We start from the raw sequence: 20,123 nt of genomic DNA on the forward strand, positions 1-20,123 counted from the left end.
TGATTGGTGGAGACAGTTAAAGGGCGGGACTTTTCCAAAATATAGCCGGAGCTGCAGCTGAATCGCGGTACCGTCATTCTTATCAAAGTGTCTTTAATAAAATAAAATAAACGCAAAGAAAAAGTATTTTACAATCTTTTATATTCCTAACTCCTGAGTGTTTTATCAGGGCCTGTTTGGATGAACACAGAGCTGAAATCCTGGAGATGGGAAATGTTTTTAGATCAGTTAATGAGGGCAATTTTCCACGGCACACCTGGCCATCTCCCACAGCACACTAGTTTTTCAACTAGTGTGCCGTGGCACACTGGTTGAAAAACACTGCTCTATTGGGATTGGATCAGTTTGTGTACAGGTTCTTTTCCAGGTGAAGCTGCGACAGGTAAGAGGCATTTTATTTCGGTCTTTGTGCTCATTGTTCCAGCTGTGGTTTTTCCTTTTTGACGTGATGGCTTGTAAAATCCAGATTTCTGGGATGGTCCAGTCTGGTTGAAGCTCCTTTAAAAGGGATTTAGTCGGGATGGAAATGGTTTTGGTTTAGTCCTGTTCTGGTTTTCTGCTTCAACTGTGACGGTGAGTCATTGAACACTGATTTAGAGCAAATGCTTGTTGGTAGATTTGTTTACAGGAAGTGGTTGACTGCAATGTTATTGATGGTTTTGAAAGAAAATGTTAGTTATTTTTTCCCAGCTTTAAAAACAGAGTCACTGCTCACTTTTTGGTAAGTGAAACCATTTTATTTAATTACTCCATAATGAGAGATTACTGATTACAACAATTTACACAAGTAATAATTTAACAAATAATACAATAATTTTTAACATAATGTAATAATTTTATCACTTAATTTGTAATATGTTATGATTTCTGAAGTAATTTTGTGCCTTTTTACATAATTATATGTACTTTATTTGTCATTTAAATTATATTAATACTAATTTAACCTTTATGATGTGTTTGTGATTGTAAAATATAAATAACTGATCAGAAGTTAGAAACCGGATAATTATGGAAAAATATATTTTTTTTAAATCAGCAGAGCATGATGGGATTGGGATTACGTGTTTGCTTTCTCCCTCTCCTTTTGAAGCAATTTATTATTTTTCTTTTGACTAACCTAATATTTAATGGTTTAAATGTGTCTTAAATGGACTGTATATATAAGTGCTAAAATGTCTTGATTGTGATTTATTACAACTGAATATATTAATGTGGATGTATGCATATGTATTTATATTTTCCAAATCAATTCATGACTAATCCAGATCCTGAAGCTGCTGAACATCTGAATCCAACCCATGTTTCAGATCAACACTCCAAGTTAGAATGAGAAGAGGAAGTGCAGTTCCCCATCAGATGGAACACCATCCAGTCACATCTCTGCAGAGCAGCTGCTGTTGCTGCTGCTGCTCCTCCAGGAGGAACATCAGACTGACCAGCCCTTCCATCTGCAAAGAGACAAAAAACACAGGAGGAGTGTCTCCTGATCCTGGTCTGTCAGTCAGTAGCCGCGGTTACATGGGCAGAATATCTTGATCGGATCAATGGTCGGGTTAAAATTCACCCGTGCACATGGGCACAGAAAACCTTTTTCCGATTAGAACAAACGTTCCCATGGCTCACACTTTCAGTCGGAATGAATCATTTGGGCATGCGCAGTAGTGTAAAATCACCTGGATTAGGAAATAGGTCCCGTTGTAAACAAAGTGCTGCCACAGACACAGCATGTGCTGCAGCTCCGTAATACGAGACGATCTTCCAAACGTGCTTTTATTAATTTCATGAATATTATGAAGCGCCTCTTCGCTCATCGTTATATTTAATCCGTGTGATCAGTGCTGTTTTGTGAATGAAACAGAGCTGGAAGAAGGCTTATGACATGCTAACACGGGCTAACAACATTAGCCTTGATGGACACAAAATCCAAGACTGTGCGAGAAACGCATCAATCTGCATCTTAGCGCACACAAATGTATGGAAATAACATCAGCCTTTATTTTGTCGGGACACAACTGGAAACACAAATCCACGTGACACCACGCGACATTTATTTCTGCTCTGAAAAGTTCACACAGACCGCCCCAAAGCCACTCTGTGAGCTAGCGGCCAAAGCTCTGTTCGAACACGGTTCCTCCTGAGTCCTGCAGCCGCTAACCCAGAGCGGCGGGGCGGCTCGCAGTCTAGATTCTCCCACACATAACAAAACAACAAAACGCACACGTAACAAAGCATCCTCCCCCCTCGGACACAAAATTATTAATCCAGCTCCTCTGTTCACTCGGGTGCCAGTGGACCGAGTGAGCGTCGGGGGGCACGAAGCGCTCCTGCCCCGTATCTCCCTCGTGCGGGGGGAAAGAGAGGGGAGAGCCAGCGGGGCGAGAGCGGAGCGGCGCTTTTCACGGGGCTACGCAGAGCCACACACCATCTATGCGTGACGTAACCCAGAGCAGCAGTGACACACGATCGGAATGACCGTTTACATGCTCCACGATCGGATAAACGATCGGTATAACCCACCTATCTCGATCGGAAAGAAATTCTGATCCGAATGTGTCTGATAGGGGCAGAGTATTCCGAACGGCGCGTTTACATGACGCATTTTCTTTCCGATCAGGCGTTCTTTCCGATTACTTTTGCCCATGTAAACACGGCTAGTGATGCAGCACAGCAGCAGAAAGAGCAGCAGGAGCTTCAGTCCTGTTCAGAGCAGCAGCTTCCTGTCATCTTCACCTGTTGGAGCTTCTGCTGCTCTGATTGGCTGACTGTTGTCCTGAAGCCTGTCATCATTCTCCTCAGAGCTTCACTGAGAAGCTGCAGCTTCACAGGAAACTCTGCATCTTTGCTCTCAGACTAACTTTAGGACCAAACATCTGGAAGCAGCTGGACTGACTCCAACCCTCTACTGACCTCAGAGTCTGCAGTTTGGAGTTTGGACTCTCCACCAGATCCTGGAGCTGCTGAACTTCTTTAGGATAAAGGTTGTTGTAGCTCAGGTCCAGTTCTGTCAGATGGGACGGGTTGGACTTCAGAGCTGAGACCAGAGCAGCACAGCTGGTCTTTGACAAACTGCAGAACCCAAACCTGAATCCAGAACAAAGAGTTGAGTTTAAAGACAAAGTTCATGTTTTTCATCCTTCACTTCCTCTAAAGAGTTCAGAGCTGAAGAAGATCAGAAAGTTTAGAAAAAGTCCAAAGATGTGAAGCAACAGCAGCAGATCAGAAGAGTCCAGCAGAAGCAGAGAAGAAGAACATTCAGGAACATTCAGGACAACATGCAGCTGCTTCAGGAAAGAAGTCCAGATGTGTGAAAGTAAACATCAACCTGTGGCTGCATCGAAACGAGTGTTTCTAAACCTTTTTTTAAACCAAGGTACACTTTTTTTTCCTTGACAAATATCTTGCGGCACACCATTAACCCTTGCGCTATCCTATGGGGTCCAGATGACCCCCCCCCCCTTCCATTGATGTGTTCTCCCTACCATGACAAAGGTGGATAAAGGTGGAAAGATTTCATGTAATCCATGGACACCAGTGAAGATCACAAATCATTGAAGAAAAAAGGTTCAGAGCACTGTCTAGTGGGTCTAGATGACCCAACTCCCAATGTTAAAGTGCCTAGGATAGCACAAGGGTTAACCAAAAATGAAAAAAGAGAAACTCTGCAGCCTGTATTGAACTACAGTCTCTCCACGATCACACATGCATTTTTTTTTAGTAATTGAGGCACAGAAAATTTGAAGTTGCAGCTGTTTTTCCTAAAAGTGGTGAAACTTTTCTATAATTATTTTTCAACTAATTTAGTTGAAATTTACCCTGGTAGTTGTTTTTTCTTAACAGTTTATGAAAATTCTATATTTTGTTAAAGCACTAAATCAAACTGTACTTGACTTTAGTTAATGATCACTATACTAAATCAAGCAAATTGGATTTAAGTGTTTTTTTTATTTTTTTAATCTATCTATTTCATCATTTCTGTAATGAGTTTGATAAATCTGTAAATTATTTATTGCTTTGACTACAATGATTGAATTCAATCAATGTAAACCTCACAAAAACCAAATAAAATGACATTTTTACATAATATTTTTCTTAAATGTTGTTTGTGCCAGAGCCATTTTTGAATAATTATATAACCACAGCATGCCTGACACATTTTAGACAAAAGACCAACATTATGCAGTTTAATTGTACTGTAACTTCACACAAAGTGAACAGATTGAATTTGTTTTTCTTTTGTCTAAATCAAAAATGTAACTTCAACAAACATGTCTTATTTATTTTTGCGAGATTAAATTATTTAATATGACTGTAAATGTCTCTTAGCCATTTCACCTTAATGCTGTTCATTTGATTTTTTTTTAAATTTCTTCTATTTAAACTTAACTTCAAACATTTCCAAAAGTAAATGATGTCTGAAATTGAATTTGTCTTTTACTACAGACATAATAAGAAAGAAGCCAGTAGGGGTACATTATCTTTGATCCGTACGGATTACTAGCCCTGGTTCTGGACAGACGTGTGCTGTGGACGTGTGCTGTGGATTGCCTAATCCCCCTACTTTCCTCCCTCCACATACTTCATTTAAATAACTTGTCTGTTTATGTCAAGCGCAATTTGCACATAAAATTTATGTCCTATGTTGCAAAAAGAAAATTTCTTCTGCAGATCATTGAAGAGAACAAGCAGCTGCAGGAAGATGCTGCTGCAGATCAGAATCTGGACATTTCTGCTCACTGTGGGTCAACACAAATTTGTCATCATATTGATCTGAACACAACTGAAACATGGAGTCTGACCTCAGAGTCTGCAGTCTGCAGTCTGGACTCTCCAGAAAACCACACAGATGAAGAACTCCTGAATCCTGCAGGTTCTTGTTGTAGCTCAGGTCCAGTTCTGTCAGATTGGACGTTTTTTTCTTCAGAGCTGAGACCAGAGCTTCACCACTGGTTTTTGACAAACTGCACTCCTTCAACCTGAAACCAGACAGATAAGTGTTTTTAGGAGCAGTGATGCAGCTGGAGGTCCAGGAACTTGAGTTGTGCACACCCGTTATTCATCTATGTGAAAATAAGAAAAAAGGAGCCAGAGAGTCGCAGAGAGTGTAGTCAGCAGCAGCATGCGGCAATGTGGGAATGGGGGGGGGTGTCATAATTCTGTAGTCATACAGTCATGTCAACGTGTACACAATACAAATACTGTTCACACAGGCATGGTCATGTCTTCAAACCACCTAGAGTAAAATATTTCATTCAATCACGCAAAATATTAGTGCAAACGTGAACCAACACCTGTGCTCGAGTGAGTGTTTGTTCTTCTAAAATGGGTGAAGGAATGTGAAAAGGAGGGAGAGAGCCCAGTTATCCCCACTTCAAAACCCCCGCTGCAGCGGCAGCCAGACCCCCCCCCCCCCCCCCCCCCCCCAATACCTGCACGGCAGCAGGTAGGACAAACATGGAGTCTGACCTCAGAGTCTGCAGTCTGCAGTTTGGACTCTCCAGAAAACCACACAGATGAAGAACTCCTGAATCCTGCAGGTTCTTGTTCCAGCTCAGGTCCAGTTCTGTCAGATTGGACGGGTTTTTCTTCAGAGCTGAGACCAGAACTTCACAGCTGATCTCTGACAAACTGCAGTTCTCCAACCTGAAACCAGACAGAAAAGTGTGTTCAGGAGCAGTGATACAGCCGGAGGTCCATGAACTTGGTCCATTCAGTCAGGTGGGACCCGCCCTGATGACAGACTGACAGATGACATTTTCTGTTGAGATTTTGGGATGAAAAATTGTAACGACCTGTGAGAATGCATTATGCATTGTATGGGGGTACTTGTTCATCTTGTATCTTAAATTATAAAAAAAACGCTTTCAAATGACATGATCACACTGTCAAGTGAATTGTTCATTTAGAATTGAAGATCACTTTGAATAATGGGTTAGAAAAACCTACATAGGAAAATCATTAAAAATCACACTTCAATGGATCAGACACAAAATCAAGTGAACAAAGACAGTTGAAACCCCCAGCAGGTATTTTACAGGGGATGAAGATTCGAGAAAAGAAAGTTGCTAATTCATGAAAACTTGGAAAAGTGACATTGAAAAATTTTCCAACAGCAAAGCTAAACTAGACAGCACCCTGTTAACCCTTGTGCTATCCTAGGCACTTCAACATTGGGAGTGGGGTCATCTGGACCCCACAAGACAGAGCACTGAACTTTTTTTCCAAGTCATGCCTATGAAGTCATGTCATCACTCAGTCATCTGTACTCATCAAATTAATCTGACGGCAACAAAAACATGGAGTCTGACTTCAGAGTCTGCAGTCTGCAGTCTGGACTCTCCAGAAAACCACACAGAGGAAGAACTCCTGAATCCTGCAGGTTGGTCCCACTCAGGTCCAGTTCTGTCAGATTGGACGGGTTTTTCTTCAGAGCCGAGACCAGAACTTCACAGCTGATCTCTGACAAACTGCAGTTCTCCAACCTGCAATCAGACAGAAAAGTGTGTTCAGGAGCAGGGATATAGCTGGAGGTCCAGGAACTTGGTACATTCAGTCAGGTGGGAGACACTGACAGATGACATAATCAGGTAAAATGTTGATTTAAAAAAATTGTGATTACCTTTTTTTTTTATTTTATTTTACTTTTTTAACTTGTCCTGTCCAACAGCTGTCCAACACCGATGAGAGCTGAAGGCCTCTTGTGTTGGACATTTTTTATTTTAACAACAGGGGTTATTAATCTTCATACAAACCAAAGGTATGTCTGAATAAACCCCTTTTGTAATTAAGGCCAAACTTTAATAATTTTAATCATATTTGAAAACCTTTTGTGTTGGACCGGACGGAAAAGGAAAGGAGGGAAGAAGAGAGAGGGATATTAGAGAGGGGGGGATAGAAGGGTGATCGTAAAAGGGGGGCGGGGGTAAATCCATGAAGCAGCCTAAGACAACAAGTTTCTGCATGATTATACTCATTACGGTAAGGTTCAGATGTAATACAGGACTTTAAGGGTGAGGCCTGTCCACACACACACTCAAATGTTATAAAATCACCTGTTAGCTCCAAAAATGTTCACATGTCAACATGTACACAATACAAATACTGTTCACACACGCATACTTATGCCTTAAAACCAACTAGAGTGAAATGTTTCATTCAATCACGCAAAATATTAGTGCAAAGGTGAGCTAACACCTGTGCTCGAGTGAGTGTTTTTGTTCTTCTAAAATGGGTGATGGAATGTAAAAAGGAGGGAGAGTGCCCACACCAAGACCCCCGCCACAGCAGCCAGATCCTCCCAATTACCGCACGGCAGCAAGTAGGAAAAACATGGAGTCTGACCTCAGAGTCTGCAGTCTGCAGTCTGGACTCTCCAGAAAACCACACAGATGAAGAACTCCTGAATCCTGCAGGTTGTTCTCGCTCAGGTCCAGTTCTGTCAGATTGGACGGGTTTTTCTTCAGAGCTGAGACCAGAGCTTCACAGTTGTTTTCTGTCAAACTGCAGTTCTCCAACCTGCAATCAGACAGAAAAGTGTGTTCAGGAGCAGTGATGGCAGCTGGAGGTCCAGGAACTTGGTAAATTAAGTCAGGTGGGACCCGCCCTGATGAGACACTGACAGATGACATTTTCTGTTGAGATTTTGGGCTAACATTTTGTGACAACCTGTAAATGAAAATACATTATGCATTCATTGGGAGTGGGGCTATTTAGCAATTTCTTTTGGATTTTGACCCAAGAACATGAAAAAAAGCGCTTTACAGTCACAGCCCCATTCACACACTGCTGCCAAACTTTGGCACCAACCTTGCATCAGAGGCAACGAGGAGTTTAATGTCTTTCGATTAGGGGCCGACTGCCTACCGTTGCACCACAGCAACCTCATCCAGGCCTTAAAGTAGTGCTCTGGCCGGGATCTCCGTCATGAACAGAGTCAAAACCCAAAACCTCACCCACATGCTCAGGATTCAAACCCAAACAACTCCCAGGAAAAACAGTATATTATATTGTTGATGACGGGTGGGGTCAGATTAAACCCACATTTTCCTTCTGCTCTGCTGAATGTTAAAATGAACAAGTTTTAAAATTTAATATTAAAGCTGATCACCACTCCAAAAAAAAAAAAAACCCAAGAAAATAATGTCACTGTCCAATTGAGGGAAATGTATATAACTATAATTAGCTAACCAACAATTTTGTCCAGCACTGTACATTGCCATTTCAACTTTGATTTATTTCCCTGTGCAATATTGTTATGAAAGCACTTTTTTGAGTTAATACCAAAATCTTTTTTTCCCACCTTTATTTAACCAGGATAAAAACTCATTGAGATTAAAAATCTCTTTTGCAAGAGCGTCCTGGCCAAGAGGCAGCAGCACAACAATGACACACAACTTTCATTTACCCTCACACTCAATCATAAAAGACAGTCTTAAATAAAGCATTTATAGTTTGAAAGCTTTATCTCACCTCCATTTAAAAGTTGTTACAATCTGTTAAAGTTATTTGACATGCTGTTTGTGAATTCCATAAAATTTTATATCTATTGGAAATGTTTTTGTATTTTTTCTATTTATTTGTAGTACAGTTCTCATTATTGTTGGTGATGGCACAGTTGTTACAGAGAAAATGTCAAACTGGCACTTTATGCCAAAAATGTTGGTGACCTCTGGTTTAAACCTTTCTTTGGCCAGGTAGCCCTGCCCCCAGCATCATACATAAACTACCTGCAGAGGTTCTTCACTCTAATCCAGCAAAGATTTGTGTCTGTTTTAGAACCAGGGCTGAGAATCAGACATCTGCTGCAACTGTTTGTCCATTGAAATCTTCCGTTCTGAGATTGATTCATGTTTTCTTCAAAGAACACAGAACATGAATTTGTCCCAGATATCAACACCTGGATGGACTTATGTTCTCCTGTTTGGTCTGGTTTGGAAAAACATGCAAGAAAAAAAGGTAATCAGATTACACCCAGTTGGGGTTTTGAATTTAACTGATGTTTTTATTCTACCTACTGCTGTTTCTTTTTTTAGGGACATCTATCTGACACTTTCTCCCAAGAGAAAGAAGAAACCAGACAGAACTTCTTGTAGAGAATCAATATTTAAATGAAACTGACCTGAGAGTCTCTAGTTTACAGTCTGGACTCTCCAGTCCAGCTGACAGTAGCTTCACTCCTGAATCCTGCAGGTTGTTGTTACTCAGGTCCAGATGTCTGAGTCTGGAGGACTGAGAGCTGAGAACTGAGGACAGATCTGCACAGCTTCTCTCTGACAGATTACAGCCTTTTAGTCTGAAGAAAACAAAGACAGACAGCAGTTATTGAATCTTTCATGTTTCCATCAGATTCATTTGTTGACTGAAGGTGATTTTCCTGAGAGTTCTTACAGAGCTTTGTTGGAGGCTTTGATCACTGGCAGCAGCCTCAGAAGAGCCTCCTCTGAAGGAGAGTATTTCTGCAGGTCAAACTCTTCCAGATCTTCTTCTGATGACAATAAGATGAAGACCAGAGCAGACCACTGAGCAGGAGACAGTTTCTCTGTGGAGAGACGTCCTGACCTCAGGAACTGTTGGATCTGCTCCACTAGAGAACCATCATTCAGTTCATTCAGACAGTGGAACAGGTTGATGCTTTTCTCTGCAGGCAGATCCTCACTGATCTTCTTCTTGATGAACTGGACTGTTTCCTGATTGGTCTGTGAGCTACTTCCTGTCTGAGTCAGCAGACCTCGTAGGAGACTCTGATTGGTCTGCAGTGAAAGACCCAGGAGGAAGCGGAGGAACAAGTCCAGGTGTCCGTTTGGACTCTGTAAGGCCTTCTTCACAGCACTCTGGTACAACTGGACTGGACTGCTCTGTTCAGGCTGAGAGATCTGTGATTGTTCTTCCTCCATGAGGTTGAGTCCAGAGGTGATGAAGGTCAGGTGGACATGGAGAGCAGCCAGAAACTCCTGAACACTCAGATGGATGAAGCAGAAGACCTTGTCCTGGTACAGGCCTCTCTCCTCTCTAAAGACCTGTGTGAACACTCCTGAGTACACTGAGGCTGCTCTGATATCGATGCCACACTCTGTCAGGTCGGATTCATAGAAGATCAGGTTTCCTTTCTGCAGCTGCTCAAAAGCAAGTTTTCCCAGAGACTCCATTATCTTCCTGCTCTCTGGACTCCAGTGAGGATCTGTCTCAGCTCCTCCATCATACTTGACCTTCTTGACTTTGGCCTGAACCACCAGGAAGTGGATGTACATCTCAGTCAGACTCTTGGGCAGCTCTCCTCTTCGTCTTCTCTTCAGCAGATCCTTCAGAACTGTAGCAGTGATCCAGCAGAAGACTGGGATGTGGCACATGATGTGGAGGCTTCTGGATCTCTGGATGTGGGAGATGATCCTGCTGGCCTGCTCTTCATCTCTGAACCTCTTCCTGAAGTACTCCTCCTTCTGTGGATGATTGAACCCTCTGACCTCTGTCACCATGTCAACACACTCAGCAGGGATCTGATTGGCTGCTGCAGGTCGTGTGGTTATCCAGAGGCGAGCAGAGGGAAGCAGGTTCCCCCTGATGAGGTTTGTCAGCAGATCAGCCACTGAGGTGGACTTTCTAGGGTCAGTCAGGATCCGAGTCTTGTGGAAGTCCAGAAGAAGTCGACTTTCATCCAGACCATCAAAGATGAAGAGGACCTGGAAGTCTTCAAAGCTGAAGATTCCTACTTGTTTGGTTTCAGGGAAGAAGTGATGAACAAGTTCCACCAAGCTGAACTTCTCCTCTTTCAGCACATTCAGCTCTCTGAAAGTGAATGGAAATGTGAATTGGAGGTTCTGGTGGGCTTTGCCTTCAGCCCAGTCCAGAGTAAACTTCTGTGTTAAGACTGTTTTCCCAATGCCAGCCACTCCCTTAGTCATCACGGTTCTGATTGGTTCTGGTCTTCCAGCTGGGAGTTGGAAGAGCTCTTCTTGTCTGATGCTTGTTTCTGCTCTGTCTGCTTTCCTGGATGCTGCTTCAATCTGTCTGACCTCATGTTCTTCATTCAGCTCTCCTCTTCCTCCCTCTGTGATGAAGAGCTCCGTGTAGATCTCATTCAGAAGGGTTGGGTCTCCTGCTTTAGTGATTCCCTCAAACAAACACTGGAACTTCTTCTTCAGACCAGATTGGACTTTATCACGACAAACAGCAGGAGATCCTGAGTAAAGACAACAAACAATAAATCAACTCTCTGCAGCCCTGAATGATGAGGGTTTGAATCCCTGTGGTTCCATGTGTTCAGACATCAGTAAATCTTCATTTCTCAGCAGCTGAAACCTTCAGAGAAATCCTCTTACTGCTCTGCAGTCCATCAGCCAGCTCCTCCTGCTTCATTCTCCTCAGGAAGTTCACTGTGATCTTCATCAGTGACTCTCTGCTGCTCCTCAGCCTTTCATCTTCATCCTCCATCTCCTCCTCATCATCCCTGTGACTCAGAAGCTTCTGGATCTTCTTCAGCTCCTTCTTGACAAAAGTGACAATGTTGTCCTCCAGCAGCTGCAACAGAATTCCAGATGAATGAGCCAATCAGAGTGAAGTCATGGAGCCAAACATCAGCTCCATGTTGGACACACTGACAGTCCACTGGTGTCCAAAGTGCAGCATGGAGACGACTGTGGACAGAATGATGGGAAAGTAGTTGTTGTTCATGTACAGACCAGAAAGATGGAGTCCAGCTGTGTTTGATGCTGCTGGACAGACGGACCACTGGGAGTCTCTGAGCTCTGCTGGTCCAGTCTGTGGAGAATCAGCAACAATCAGATCCATTCTGTCTGTACTGGTGGATTTAACCCAAAATAACTACAGTCATGTCACAGCTAGAATGTTCTACAAACAAGACAGTTTCCATTCACTCCAATGTAAAATGGTCCAATTCAACAACACACAGCCCTTCTTGATGCTCTGCCCCAACTAGAGCAAGAGGAGAGCTAACAGGGATGTTCTTTGTGGACTGTAGCACAGTTTTTAAGACCATCCTCCCCAACAAACCAACTTATGGACTTATGGCTACTTAACTCATAGCAAGCTTTCTGACAATGGAGAACTCTCTCCTTGGAGAACAGAGGAGGGGCTTCTGGATGGTGTATGAGCTCTGCGGGCTGCTTTTGAATGCGGAAATTAGATTTCCATAAATTTACACATGACATTGCATTGGTGGGGGCTGATTCCCCCTGGGGGGTCTTCAACTAAAATTTAAAGAGGTCCCGTTAGAAAAAATGTCTTGAAGTTAAGATCTGGAAAAATATTATGTTTAAATATTTAGTGTAAAAATGTTCTGAAGTAGCTAAGGATTGGTGGAACATCTGAAATCCGCGTTAAATAAAGGGGAAAAATGGCAAGTAAACTTTGTTGTCCGCCCAAATTTTTGGTTGCCCTTCGATACCAATATTCAACAACAACGAAACCCACTCACATGTCAGTACTTACATCTTCATTTCTTCTATACATTTAATATCAACTGCCTCTTATGGTGGACATTTAAAAAACTCTTTAAATATTAAAAACAAACATTTTACTAAATATTGAAGCATCTGGTTACACAAAATTTTGCCAAAAACTTTAAACTAATATCTTTATAACTAGTATCTTTACTTCTTCCACTTTCGGCTTCTCCCATCCGGGGTCGCCACAGTGAACAAGTCGCATGGTAAATTTGGCAATGTTTTACGCCGGATGCCCTTCCTGACGCAACCTTCTCAAACCGGGCTTGGAACCGGCACAGAGGTAGAGAAGGGAACAGGGAGCAGCCCGGAGTCGAACCCTGGTTTCACGGACGGAAGGCGCCGCAAACCAGCACGAGCTAAACCGGCTCCCGTATAACTAGTATCTTTACACAGGTTTAAATATTTCTTTTCTTTCTTTTTTTCTTTGTTTTTGACAAATGTTTCTTAAAGAATATAAAATACAAAGACTGTTGTAAAAATGTAAAATATCATATCAATCCCATGGAAAAAGTATTTTTTCAGCTCATGTCAGTCTGTTCTGTAATGATTAAAAGTTATAGTGTTAATGAATGTGTTTTAAATGTTTTTGCATGTTTTTAGAGACCTCTAGCGGTCGCGTCAGGTGCCGTTCAACACATTTGAATAATCTTTATTGAAAGTGCACATGTACAAACAGAAAGGCTTTGCTAGCATGCACACACTTTTTTGTCGGTGGAAAGAATTTGGTGCGTAAGTCTCAATTCAGAGGTTGCCAAGAACTAACCCTTGAAACTTGAAAAATAGTCAAAAAATACCAAAATGTTGAATAAAAGACCAGGTTGTCACACGGACAACCATCAGGTTCATTTTGTTTGTCCTCCATCTGGTTGTCTCGGACAACCAGATAACCGCTTATGTCGAACGCTGGATATATATAATTTATATATCATTCTCACTGTAAATGAAGTCAGGACAATTGAAAACATTTGGACATTTGTTAATGTCACACAACAAAAAACACATGGAACTGCGCGCGCACGCACACACGCGCACACACACACACACACCCACACACACACACACACACACACAACAGGAACACTACCAGACCAACTGCTGACATCACCTAGAAAACTAGATTAAGGAGGATCCATGAGCCTCATTAGCTTCTTCAACAAAATTTTTTGTATTAATAGAACAATTTGATTGGTAGAAAATATAATATCTATATATAAAATCAAAAACTGGTTGAACAGTGACATTCTAAGGAAAATATTTATTTGACTGAACTATAATCTTTTGACCGTCATGTAATTTATGGACAAAAAGTATCTTTGGTTCAACTTTCAGAAGGTTTGTTCGTACCTTCTTCTCTGATTCACTTTATCAAGACTCCTTCATTCCACACTTGTCAAAGTCAAGGCCAGTGGGCCACATCCAGTCCACCGTGTAATTATATCCAGCCCCCAAGATAATGTTTTAGTGTTGGTATTTGTCGCTTGGCGATATGTAGTGCTGGTAACAAATTAACTACAGATTTCATCATGCAGCGCTTCAGCCACCTTGCCAAACACCAGTGTTGCCAGATTGGGTTATTGGGTTAGCCCTCTTGCCTCACACAAAAAGGCCCCTGTTTCAAGTAATTAAAAAAAAGAAACTGGTTCATACTTTGAGTCTGAAGATCCTGGTTCAGTTCTGAAGAATATAGGGTCACGTTTGGATTGGTCACTCTTCATGGATCCACAGCTGGAGTCTGCAGACTGGACTCTCTGTGTGACCTGTTGACCTCTGCAAACACAAAAGCATCAGAGTTGCTGTCAGTCAGAGTCAGCAGTCAACATGTCTTCTTCTCAAACATCTCTGCTCTCAGAGACTCTCAGAAGACTCAACTGAAAAGATCTCATCACACACAGAACTGAACCAGACCTCAAGTCCTTCATCTGAAAACTTTTGATCATCTGAATAGAATCCAGCCTCCAAAAACTCTGACAAACACTTACAGTTGCACTGCTGAATGGATAGCTTTGATGCTGGATCCAGATCCAGATGTGTAGCTTTGGTAACAAATTTCCAACAGATCCCGTCATGCAGCACCTCAGCTGCCTTGCCGATCACCAGTGTTGCCAGATTGGGCAGTTTTGATTATAAATTACCGGGTGAAATTTGCTTTGGGATCGGTTCGGTTGTCCCTTATTTAAACATGTCTCAGCAGGAATGTGCAGTCAGGGGGGCAGGTGAGACAGTTCGTCACCTGTAAACGATCCTTGCCATCGTGACCGATTAATTAAAAAAAATGTGTCCACTATCCGTTCTACAAGTATAATTTGTATGAATGACTTTTAATCAGGGCTCTACGGTGGCAGAGTGTTTAGCGTTCTTGCCTCACAGCAAGAAGGCCCCCGCTTCCAGTTCCAGTTGGGGGACCTGAAACAGAACACTAATCGGAGACCTTTCTGTATGAAGTTTGCATGTTTTCCCAGTGCATGCGTGGGTTTTCTCTGCGGTCTCCGGCTTCCTCCCATCGTCCAAAAACATGCTTAATGGGTTAATTGGTTACTCTAAATTGTCCCTAGGTGAGAATGTGAGAGTGAATGGTTGTGTGATTGTGGCCCTGCGACAGATTGACTACCTGTCCAGGATGTCAACCCTGCCTTGGCCCGCAAGTTGCCTGGATAGGCTCCTGCAGTCCTGTGACCCCAAAAGGGACAAAACTGATTAGAGGATGAATGACTTTTAATCATCAACTCATTGTCCTGTTTTAACATTTCTGACCTAAAATTCTATATAGATGACATAGATGTGTTTTGGTTATACTTTGGTCAAAATGTCTGATTCACTGCAGTAAATGGAGGCAATAAACCCTAATATTGATACTTTTAGAGATGTGTTTAAATTATATTTTAGTTTATTAAATGAACAGAAACCTAGAAAACTGACAGAATCCTCTCACAGCAAATGTCTCCATTAGTACTTTTTGAAAAATAGTTTTTTCATGGTTCATCTTTGCTCCTTCTTCTGCTTGTTGAAATTCTCATTGCAGGTCAATCACAGATGAACAATTCCAGATTAGACATTGCTTCCTGGAACAAGTCTTACCTTTGCTTCCTGGTCCATGTTGTGTGTGGTACACAGCATGTCAGCAAACAGCACAGTGACTACCTGTTTCCCTTCATATACATCCACTGACTACAAGATTCAGGACTGGATTGTTGTAGATAATTCTGTTAAAGTGTGGTTGTTCAGCAATGTCTTATTAAGGTTAGAGCTAAACGTTGGGGGAGTATTTGTCAAGTATTTCCTAATTTTTTGATGTGCTTTTCTTTGGGAATAATGTATGTATTATCTCATATTTGCTTTTATGCATTACCTAGCTATACAGGTAATATAATCATGCATGCAGAAGTGTCTGTGTTCAAGTTTTTTTCACAGGAAAGTGAAGGTGAAACTCTTGGGAGGAGACTGACTATCTTAACGTCTTCCCAGCATCAGCATGAGAACTATGTGTTATCTGTGACAAGACCGAAACCAAAGGACGCTCTGTGTCAGTTATCCATGAGAAAAGGCTTTGCAGTTCCAGAGATGATGTGGGAAGACTGTGAAAAGACAGACATGTTGCGATTGATGTTTTCTGATGGCACTACAGCTGTGTTTTATCCGTTTCCCCTCCTTAGAGCTCAGCGCATATGTAAATTAGGGAAAACCCAACAAACTTAATAAAAGAAGAGGCAACAGAATATGCGCCAGAGCGGAGAGAGATTGTTACTGGGTATGATCTCTGTTTGCTCTCCTCGTAAAAGGTACCTTTGGTCTGTTGTCTTTCTTTCCTTATGTAGTTATTCTGATGTTGCAGGTTGTTTTAACCCAACATTTTCCCACCCTTCAAAAGGGCTGATCATCCAACATTGAAGATTGATTTACTCAGACTGCCACTTGAAATCATTTTCCTATATTTATTTAATTTCCATTTAATAAGTCAGCAGTCAATAGGTAAAAACCTCAAACATACACAATAATAGCAACAAATATTTACAAATTCAAGTTCCATGTACACATTAACAACTATTATGCCCATTTTCATGTCTAGGGGGACCTAGAGGAGCATAGCATAAAAGTAACGTTTTTGCCCTGACTATTTGCCAGTGTTTTTTTTTCCTGAATTAAGTGCGTGCGTCGCCATTAAATACCTCACGTAGCACGCTCAGCCGCTCAGTTTCACCTCCCATGACTCAGTCAGACGCTCGGCACATTAGTATTAAATATTGACCAGTATGAACCATTTATTTAATTCGTAACTCAATCCAGACAACAATATTGGGCACAAAGCAGCAAAGTCTGCGGGAGACTTGTTGGATGCTCCCTTTGTGGGTGTGGTCAACTTTGTCAGACTTTGACAGACTTGGAGAAATCAGCCACACTATGAAACCAAACTCAGACGTTTTCAACCTGAAAATCTCCCAAATCCAGAGAAAACTGGAACTTTTCTCCTGATTTGGTTGGAATCAGACTGGAGCTGCTGTCAGTCAGAGTCAGCAGTCAACATGTTTTCTTCTCCAACATCTCTGATGTCTCTCAGAGACTCTCAGAAGACTCAACTGAAAAGATCTCATCACACACATGATGCTCCAAGTGAGTCTGATCAGAGAGATCCAGAACTGAACCAGACCTCAAGTCCTTCATCTGAAAACTGTTGATCATCTGAACTAGAATCCAGCCTCCAAAAACTCTGACAAACACTCACTGTTCCACTGCTGAATGGATGTCTTTGAAGTTGAGAGGAAGATCCATTGACTTTTGACTTCTGTTGGACTTCCAGCTGGATCCAGATTCAGGTTCAGGTCCAGGTTGGTTCCCGTAAAGAATGAAGGTTGCTGGTGTGAGTCCTGAGCTCTGACAGGGAGAAGATCATGGACAGTTGGAGATGTTCATCTCACCTCTGGTTGTCATGGTTACCATCTCTGCTTTCAGAGGGAGGGGCTCCCTCCTGTGGTTCCTCCCACTGATCCATGCTGCTGGATTCACTGGATCCACATCAGCTCACACACACCTTCCTCCTTCACCTGCAGAGGAAACCCTCATCATCATCAGAGGAAGCTGCCATCAGCTGCTGCACTTCTGCTCTCCCTCCACCAGGTGGAGACATGGAGCTGCAGCAGCAACATTTCCATTCAGTCACTTTGACAAAGAAACAACAAACTTCCTGTTTCTACACTTCAGGAAACATGAAGCATCAAGAAAAACAGACAGAAATCAAAGAATGAGGAGAAAAGAAAGAAAGACATGAATTCTTCCTCTCAAAGCTCCAACAGAGACTTTGATTCCACTGTTGAACCTCTAAACTGGAAAACATTACAGGTTACTTGTTCTAAAGTAATCCATTACTTCACAATGTTACTCTCTGAAAGCTGTAACATGAGTACTGAGTTACTTTTTAGTTCTTTTCTTTAGAACAGCTGCAGAAGAAAAACTATCGAAGAGACAAATTTACCACCAAGTTGTTCTCATTTCTATGAAGGAGGATTTGGTTTCATGAAGATTTCTGATAATAAAGTTTATTTCTGGTAAAGAGAAAACAATGTAAACACAATCTGAGGATCAGAATTCAGCTTCAGTGAGTCTAGTCCATAAAAAGAAAACTTAGGTGTTTTCAGACTGGACACATTTGTTTAAAGTGAACCAGAGTTTGTTTCCACAAATATTCAGTCTGAATAAACCCAAGTGGATCCTGGACTGGAACCAGGAACCGCTCTCTGATCCATCTTTGGAGGTGGTCTCTGTTCATTTACAATCAGACTGAGCTTCGGTTCGCTCTGAGATTCCCCAGTCTGAATACAATCCATCCTCAGAGTGGAAAACTGAACCAAAATGGCCACCGTAGCCGATGGTCATGTGACCTAAACAGATTAGTATTGAAGGAACCGATGAGCTGCGGACAAATATAAAGCAGTGATTGTTGGATTATCAGACAGAAAAACGTGTCTAAGTTTTATGTGTTACGTTTATTTTAACACAGCTGAAAAGTCTTCTTCCAACAGACTTTTCCAGACTGAATCCACCTTTAGAAAAAAGTGCAAACAGAACTACAGGACTGTAAACCTCAGAAAAAAGCTGTTTCATTAAAGCAGGTTTTACCAAGAAGTAGTGGTACCGGATTAAAAATAGAACAATACATTTGAAAGAATATATTTATGAGAAAAAATAGAAATACTAAAAAGATAAAGTCGTATAATTATGAAAAAGGTCATAATTTACCAAGGAAACAGGCATGCTTTTCTAAAAATAGAGTTGATTGTGTAACCCTGGCATAAAGCCTATTATGCCAGGGTTATAAGCAGCTATACTGCAGACGGCGTAAACGGTTCTGCCAGAAATCTACTTCCTGTGGGTCAACAATCTTCTTCTGAAGACGTCCAGTGTCCTGAAATTCTCTTCAATGTCCTCAAACTTATACTAAAACAATGTCGACTCACTAAAAGACTAAATATTTCTTTATTAGTGAAAGAGATTCTGAATGAAAGACGATGTTCTCTACGTCTCTCACCATACTGGTTCCTTTTTGTTACCCAGACTTTTCTAGTAAACAGACTATTGATTTATAAATGGAAGACTTTCATTCTCAATAACTTATACAATTATAACTTTATTATTGTAAATTATGGGCTCTTTTACCCACAATCCTAAGAGTTTATTCTCATAAAATTATTCCTTTATTCTAGTAAATGTATTTATTTTTTATTTTGATGGAGGCTCCAATACTCTGTCATAAAGTTCAAATGACAGAACTAGAAAAACTAGACAAACAACTCTGTGCTAAAAACAAGAAACACAACAACCAGAGTTTAGGCTCATTGAAGACTAATAGCAGATTAAACACAATTATTTAAGATTATATGAAAAATAGAATTCATAGTTGGAGAAGAAAAGCAGATAAATCTTTGTTTTCATCCACTAACGCCTCATGGTCTCTACTACAAACATTTCTATTCTAGGTTGTTAGAGTTCCTGAACATGGAATGAGGAAATATTACTCTACTGTTACACAGTTACCTGGAACTGTAATCTATTACTTTAGTAATGAATTCTCACACAGACTTGGATGGAGGAGAACAGGAAGGTTTGGAGTCAGAAATGAAAAAACACAACAAGCATCAGCTGATTGTTGTTGACTTGATGAAGAAGAGTCCTCCATGTTGTTGATCAGTAATAAACAATGATGAAGCTTTGGAAACAGCAGAGTGATGAGAGTTTGCAGAGAAAGAAGAAGATCTTCTCCAAACATTCAGAAACAAACAGTCAAGTTAGTGAAGACAAAGTTCCAGAAACAAACTCACTTCAGTTTCTGCAAAGAGATGAAGAGGAAGAAGAGTCTCCACTCACCGTGTCAACGCAGCTGCAGCACAGATCACTGACTCACAACCAGGAAGAGTCCACCTGGATGGAGGCGGGGCAGCACAGGTGGGCGGGGCAGCACAGGTGGGCGGGGTAGCACAGGTGGGCGGGGCAGCAGGTGGAGCAGCTGAAGTGGAAAATTAATATCAGAATCAGACTGTGAGCCTTCCTGAAATCAAACCCTCAACCTGCCTGCTTTCTACCAAGTGAACAGCCACTGCTGCACAGTCAGAGGATCAGGATCTGGTCAGGTTTTATGCTGACATGAAAAAGGGGGCGGTGCTTCTGTTTGTAGGTGAA

The 20,123-nt window shown here is 41.6% G+C and overlaps 1 protein-coding gene across 1 annotated transcript; it reads right to left on the minus strand.

Moving 5' to 3' along the window:
• Positions 1–715: 715 nt before the first annotated feature.
• On the minus strand, positions 716–19,915 carry LOC110016784 (protein NLRC3). The gene is made up of 14 exons (XM_078939474.1): positions 19,812–19,915; positions 17,369–17,494; positions 17,176–17,250; positions 14,106–14,225; positions 11,673–11,751; positions 11,313–11,511; positions 9,385–11,173; positions 9,116–9,289; positions 7,339–7,512; positions 6,306–6,479; positions 5,464–5,640; positions 4,797–4,973; positions 2,908–3,081; positions 716–1,448 (listed from the first exon to the last, which is right to left on the minus strand). Exons 2-14 carry the CDS (start codon positions 17,440–17,442, stop codon positions 1,427–1,429), a joined length of 3,408 nt encoding a protein of 1,135 aa, XP_078795600.1. The 5' UTR covers positions 17,443–17,494; positions 19,812–19,915; the 3' UTR covers positions 716–1,426.
• Positions 19,916–20,123: the final 208 nt, after the last annotated feature.

Source organism: Oryzias latipes, chromosome 2, assembly GCF_053564925.1.
Source record: "Oryzias latipes strain Hd-rR chromosome 2, Olatipes_Hd-rR_3.1".
In the NCBI taxonomy this organism is placed as follows: domain Eukaryota; kingdom Metazoa; phylum Chordata; class Actinopteri; order Beloniformes; family Adrianichthyidae; genus Oryzias; species Oryzias latipes.

Bases quoted from the DNA above. Each gene is read 5' to 3' on its own strand.
- LOC110016784 (XM_078939474.1), bottom strand. From the start codon at position 17,442: ATGGATCAGTGGGAGGAACCACAGGAGGGAGCCCCTCCCTCTGAAAGC. The intron at 11,752-14,105 runs GTATGAACCAGT...GATTCTCCACAG, and splicing joins CCAGGATCTTCAGACTCAAA to ACTGGACCAGCAGAGCTCAG. The intron at 11,512-11,672 runs GTCTGTACATGA...ATTCTGTTGCAG, and splicing joins AGCTGGACTCCATCTTTCTG to CTGCTGGAGGACAACATTGT.